Raw genomic sequence first — 7,086 nt, forward strand, 5'->3', positions numbered from 1 at the left:
ATGTTTTTAAATTATTTTGATATACTAATCTTAAAAATAATTTTATAAATATTTTAAAAAATAAAAACAACAACCACACCCCTCAAACACACAAGAATTGCAAGGATGCATTTTCGACTCTCTAACATTACGAGGAGTAGACTAAATTAAATTTCAGCCCAAACCACTTATTAGAATGTACATCGGTAAGATTAAGATCGAAGCCCTGATCCGACTCTTCGCATTCCTTCATGTTGCTGTCCTCTCTCCCGCCAACCTGCACCTGACAACCATATAAACTTACAAAAACCAAGTTTCAAACCCAGGGGCAGAGTAACGAACCCTCCCTCCCTCCCTCTCCGATGCTTCAGCATGGCCCTAAAAGACCACTGTATGTGCCCTTACAAAATATCTTAACAAAATCCCAGCACCAAAATCCAATAATAAAAACCCAATCTTTGTCTCAAGAAGGCGCCAAAACCCCACAAAATCCACCAAACCGATTTTGTTCTGAAAAGAAGTATGGGCACATATGTGACCTCCTTTTGTCACAAACACGCTCAAGGTCTCTTTTAAAGGGCCAACAAATTCATGCCCATATAATAAAATCTGGCCTGCAAGTAATCCCTCTCGTTTGCCATTACCTTATCAACTTTTATTCGAAGACACAGCTGCCCCTTCTTTCCCGCCAAGTTTTCGAAGAGAGTGAAAGGAAATCATCGACTACTTGGAGCTCTGTTATATCCTCATTTGCACAGAATGAGGAACCAGTGCTTGCCATTCAGTACTTTTGTCGGATGATTGGCGAAAATCTATGCCCTGATGATCATATCTTTCCCAGTGCTACTAAAGCGTGTGCGATTTTGGGGAGATGTGATGTTGGGAAATCTGTGCATTGTCTGGTTATTAAAACTGGGTATGATGTTGATGTGTTTGTTGGGAGTTCTTTGGTTGATATGTATGCCAAGTGTGGGGATATTAAGGAAGCGAGGAATGTGTTTGATGAAATGCCGCAAAGGAATGTGGTTTCTTGGAGTGGGATGATTTATGGGTATACTCAACTGGGTGAACATGAGGAGGCTATGAGGTTGTTTAAAGAGGCTTTATTAGAAGGTTTAAATGTGAATGATTTTACGCTTTCAAGTGTAATTAGGGTGTGTGGTAGTGCTACCTTGCTTGAACTTGGGAAACAAATACATGGGTTGTGTTTCAAAACGAGTTATGATTTGTCGGGTTTTGTAGGTAGTTCTTTGATTTCCTTGTATTCGAAGTGTGGTCTTATTGAAGGAGCTTATAGGGTTTTTGATGAGGTGCATATTAAGAATCTTGGGATGTGGAATGCTATGCTGATCGCTTGTGCTCAACATGCACATACGAAGGAAGCATTTGATTTGTTTAAGAAGATGGAAAATGCTGGGATGAGACCAAATTTTATTACCTTTTTATGTGTGCTTTACGCTTGTAGTCATGCAGGGTTAGTTGAAGAAGGAAAGAAATATTTTGCACTCATGAAGAAGTATGAGATTGAGCCAGGGACCCAACATTATGCTTCTATGGTGGACTTACTTGGCCGTGCTGGAAAATTGCAGGAAGCACTTTTGGTTATCAAGGGAATGCCTACAGAACCAACAGAATCTGTGTGGGGAGCTTTCATAACAGGGTGTCGCATTCATGGGAACACTGACTTGGCAGCCTTTGCAGCTGATAAAGTCTTTGAGTTGGGTGCAGTAAGTTCGGGTTTGCATGTGATGTTATCGAATGCTTATGCAGCTGCTGGAAGGTATGAGGATGCAGCCAAAGCTAGAAAGATGCTTAGGGACCGAGGGGTGAAGAAGGAAACTGGATTGAGTTGGATCGAGGAGGGAAATAGAGTTCACAAATTTGCAGCAGGGGATAGGTTTCATGTCAGAATGAAAGAAATTTACCAGAAATTGGAGGACTTGGGAGAGGAAATGGAGAGAGCTGGTTATGTTGCAGACACAAGTTTTGTGCTGCGAGAGGTGGGTAGTGAAGAGAAAAACCAGACCATTAGGTACCATAGTGAAAGACTGGCCATTGCATTTGGGCTCATTTCCATCCCACTTGGCAGGCCAATCAGAATTATGAAGAACTTGCGAGTTTGCGGTGATTGTCATAATGCAATTAAGTTTATTTCCAAACTCTCTGGGAGAGTAATCATTGTGAGGGATAACAACCGGTTCCATCGTTTTGAAGATGGAAAATGCTCTTGTGCTGACTATTGGTGACTGAATTGTAAGAGATTCGTTTGGCCTTACTAGAATGTGTTTCATATGTAACCATTTGCAAGACAACAAAACAAGGTGAAGATACATAAAAGGCACCTAAAGGTGCTCCTTTTGGCAGGAGGAAGCCCTTTTTCTGTCATTAACCTAGTCTACGGGCTTGGAGTCGAGGAGCAGGAACTCTGGTTTATTAAGCGATTGAAAAGAGGTGTTACGTTTCTGATTCATCATCCCACCAGGTATTTCTATTGTGTTTGTTTATGTTCATCTTTATTGAGGCAGGATTCTAATTTAAAATATAAGCTATTAATCTTGTGAAAAATTCTGTTTTTTCCTTGCTTGTTTGCTCATATTTCTTGAGTAGTGCAACCTGTTTGCTTTACGGGTTTTTCTTATTTATTTCTGAAACTGACTGTCTAGGGGTGATCCACTGGTGTGTGATGGTACAAGCAGAAGCAATGCGGCACTGCTTTATTGTCTATTTAGATAGTGTTCGTTACTGGTTCGAGATTAAAGAGATGGAAATGATTGGAACAGAGAAGATAGGTTTTCTTGTATATATCTCAAACAATTTCAGAAATAGATTTATTTTTATTTCCCAAATAATTTTTTTTCTTTCCTGTATTTATCTCTTTTATTATGTGATACTAATGAAATGCAATCTAAGAAACTAAATTATTTATGCTGTGAAGGGAAGACATCCTATAAAACGAACCAATTGCAAGGAATGTGGAATTTTATATCCGAGTGTAACTAAAAACTATAGATTCCTTAATTTTTGTACTATGGATTAACTTTTAAGTTACATAATTTTTAGTCAATTTCATTAAATTAAGTATTTTAAATATATAAATTTGAAGTACATTACTGATTATAGTAAAACCAAACAAAAAAATAGATTACATTGAATTATATAATTATAATCATACTTGATGTTAGCTTTGTTTAAAAATAGATTTTGGAATTATATAATCTCAAACTATTATCTAAAATACCTCTTTACTGATTTTTTAGAATAATAATAATTTATTTTTAAATAGCAATAGTTACCATAGATGTCCCTAAAAAGTAAGAATATTATTATTGATTTTAACATAGCTATACCTGGCTTGAGGCTCGGGATCTAACCCAGTCTAAGGTTTATAATCTGACCCAACCTGAATTGGTTAAGTCAATTTGTGGATAAGTGAGTTAATATAAGTCTATTTTAAAATAATATTGTTTAAGATTTTTTTTTAAAAAATAAAATGATGTGATTAAAATGAAACAAGAACAAGGAAAAAAGAAAAGGGAATCGAAGTAAAAATGTAAAAGTAACTAGAAACGTTGCAAACTGGTTGTCTAATGCTTCACAATGCTTTTAAATTCGAAATGGATGGCAAATTCTTCAGTGTTTCAAATAGAATAAAGTAAAAAAATTGATTAAACAGATAAAATTAAAAAAAAAATAACAGAAAAACTGAATCATGAAAAAAAAAATTAATTGAATTGATTAAAATTAAAAAAAATTCGACTGATTTAGTTTTGGTTTTATAAATTTGAAATAAAAAAAATTGATCTAAATGGAAAAATACTGAAAAAAAATCAAGCAAAATAGAAAAAAACTAGTCAAATTGGTTTGAACTGGTTTTTGTCTAAAAAAACTAAATTGAATAAAAACCTGTCAATTTAAACTATTTTCAATTTTAAAAAATAATAAATTTTGATAATTTTTTTTATATAAAAATTAAACTCAACCAAAAATATTCACCCGTAATTTTAAATGTCAGTGATCATCTAGAAGCACCGCTCGTAAATCTCAAATACAAGGTTGTCAAATCCAATCCAAGAATAGATTAAGAAAAGATCTAATTAGTTAAGCTCATGAACCACTTAATAATTATTTCTATTCTAATTATATTATTTTGTATAAAATTTTGACTCGAGCAGATGGAACAAATTTGGTTATATTAATGGCTTGTTAAGTTTAACTAAAAATCACTCGGCCCTAGTTAAACTTTCAATTTTAATTTTTTTTTTCTGAGTCAACATACACTCATCTCACATGATTTAAAAAAAAAAAAACAGGTGGCGTTAGTGGGTGAGTTTGAATCGAGACTAGACATGGTAAACTTGGGCCTTGTTTGTTTCCCGGAAAGTAGTTTCCGGGAAACCATTTTCCAAACTTTCCTGTGTTTGTTTGTCATTAGAAAAGTTGGTCAGCGGAAAACACTTTCCGGTCAACGGAAAACACTTTCTAGTCAACGGAAAATACTTTCCGGTCAACGGAAAACACTTTCCAGTCAATTTTAGTCAAAAAAAATTTGACTTGGTTTTCAGGAAAGTGTTTTCCTTTTAGCTGTGTTTGTTTTCCGGAAAGTGGTTTCCGGGAAATCACTTTCCAAACTTTCTTGTGTTTGTTTTCCAGAAAGTGGTTTCCGGGAAATCACTTTCCAAACTTTCTTGTGTTTGTTTGCCAGTAGGAAAGTTGGTCAATGGAAAACACTTTCCAGTAAAAGGAAAATTTGGCTTGGTTTTCTGGAAAGTGTTTTCCTGAAAAATTTGAGGGGAAAACACTTTCCGGAAGTTGTGAAAAAATTAAAAATATCATTATTTGCTGATTATATCAAATTTGATCCTCAAACTTTTGATTGCTACATATATTTTGTTTTGAATATTTATTTTTCAATTTCATCTCTTAAAATTTTATTTTTATATTAACTTTGGTCCTTATTTTTATAATTGCTATTTGCTTTTTCCTTATCATTTTTTTTATTGAAATTTTTTATTTATCAAATTTGATCCTCATTTTTTTTATTGTTACTTATTTTATTTGAAATAATTTATGAAATATTGATTATTATTATTTTAATTTCTTTATTTTTTTATTATTTTTTAATTTTTTAGATTTGATCCCTATTATTTTGATTATTATTTGTTTTATTTGAGATAATTTATGAAATTATATATTTTTTTTCAATTTCATTCTCATATAACTTTTTAATTTGTAAAATTTGTTCCTCATTATTTTAATAAACTTGAGAAAAATAAAATATTAATAAGTTATTTTCCAGCTCATTTTCCATGACATAACCAAACACTGGAAAGTGTTTTCCAGTTCATTTTCCATAACACTACCAAACATCGGAAAATACTTTCCCGGAATTCACTTTCCAGGAATTCACTTTCCCCGGAATTCACTTTCCAAAAGGAATTCACTTTCCTGCAAACAAACGGAGCCTTGGTACGAAACGAATGATTCTTATCTTGTCGCTACAGCCAGGAATCCATAACGAACTTGATTCTTTCTATACCTGCTTGGAGTAATTATAAAAAACCTATTAAGTTTTGATATTGTTTTTATTTTCTATTGTTTATTGAGAAATTATAATTTTTTTAAGTTTTATTTGCACGTTAACACTTAGTATTTTTTTTTAAAAAAAGTTTGATTATTTACAGATCTACTATTATATTTAATAACTAAAAAGCTTATATAGCCTCAAAATAACAAATTCTCATTCATAATCTATAATTACAATAATATCCTTTATAATTCCATAAATACAAATTATATTTCGTAAAGTAATTTTTGGGCATAATTGATGGGTTTTTTTTTATTGCATTTGAAAAGATGGGAACCATATGATTCATAATATCGATGCATTAAAAAAACTTAACAAAATTCAATGTACTAACACTTTTTAAATACTAATAAGTAAGGAAATAAATATAAATACAAAAAATTTAAAAAAAACAAGTTATTTGATTACCAGAAAAAAAAGCCTTTTAAAGAACTTTTTAAAAAGTTAAAAAAACTCTCTAAAGCAGCCAAAATCAAGATAAACAACTTTCACTAATTTAGAAAATTACAAGAATGTTTCTTATTACAAATATTTTATAACTATATTACCTTAGTTGTAAAGACAAATACTATATTTTGTCTGTAGTAACTTACCAAAACACTTGATAATCTTTAAAATGTTATCATTTTAATGGTAATATCTAATCTTTAATGACTTTTTATTTATTTATTTGCATACATAGTTCTTAATTTATTTGATTAGATATATGTATAAAAAAAATTATTTGAACTTAGATTCTTTAAACTTTGAAAAAACCTACATATATATTTTTTTATAAAAAATAAAATATATGTCTCACGGCGGAGCACAAGTCACATAACTAACGTGTGTGTGTGTTTATCACGTGGTTTCATACTGATTTTATTTGTTTGATTATGACCCAATGATATATCAGTCAGAAGATACGTATTAACATAATAATTTTAATTTTTGTGTATATTGTAATTCTGAATCTTAGTTGGTCGAGGAAGTCACTAACATTTAGTGACTAATTATCTCGTAATCTAAAGCATTATGCTCAATGCATTTTGATTTTTTAACGAGCTTTACCTCTTTATATTTTTGTTATGGCTTGCTTGTGAAACTCTCCTATAAAAGCATAAAGTCAATCTTGTATATGTATTCTCATTATTGTATTATATTATACGTGTATATTGAATGTTATTTATTTATTAAATTGTTGAACTCATCCTCTCATTATTTATTTATTTTAGACTTATAGCTTTGTTAATAGGTAGTTTTTGTTGAATTTTTATAACATATTTTTTTATTTGTAAGTAATATTATTCTATTATATCTAGTTAGTGCGCTATATTTATTGAATTGTATTATAATAATTAATTGATATTATAAAGCTAATTATGCTATCAAATACTGCATAGAACTCTAATTATGTTTGAGTTTTTATTGGTAAAGAACATGGAGAGAGACCTTTCGTGACATTTTTTTTTTTTTTTTAAGTTAATGCAACAAGGCACTTTTTAATGCATGTTTTAAGTATTTCATTATCATGAGGCTTACCA

The 7,086-nt window shown here is 31.0% G+C and overlaps 1 protein-coding gene across 2 annotated transcripts; it reads left to right on the forward strand.

The window, feature by feature from the left end:
* The first annotated feature begins 231 nt into the window (after positions 1-231).
* Positions 232-2,842, forward strand: LOC118051840 (putative pentatricopeptide repeat-containing protein At5g52630). Of its 2 annotated transcripts, XM_035062591.2 has the most exons (3): positions 232-2,232; positions 2,344-2,461; positions 2,643-2,842. In XM_035062591.2, exon 1 carries the CDS (start codon positions 342-344, stop codon positions 2,223-2,225), a length of 1,884 nt encoding a protein of 627 aa, XP_034918482.1. In that variant the 5' UTR covers positions 232-341; the 3' UTR covers positions 2,226-2,232; positions 2,344-2,461; positions 2,643-2,842. The 2 variants fall into 2 exon arrangements, with proteins under 2 accessions (XP_034918482.1, XP_034918478.1); XM_035062587.2 differs by having other exon boundaries at positions 232-2,461.
* The last annotated feature ends 4,244 nt before the right edge of the window (positions 2,843-7,086 follow it).

Source organism: Populus alba, chromosome 16, assembly GCF_005239225.2.
Source record: "Populus alba chromosome 16, ASM523922v2, whole genome shotgun sequence".
NCBI lineage: Eukaryota > Viridiplantae > Streptophyta > Magnoliopsida > Malpighiales > Salicaceae > Populus > Populus alba.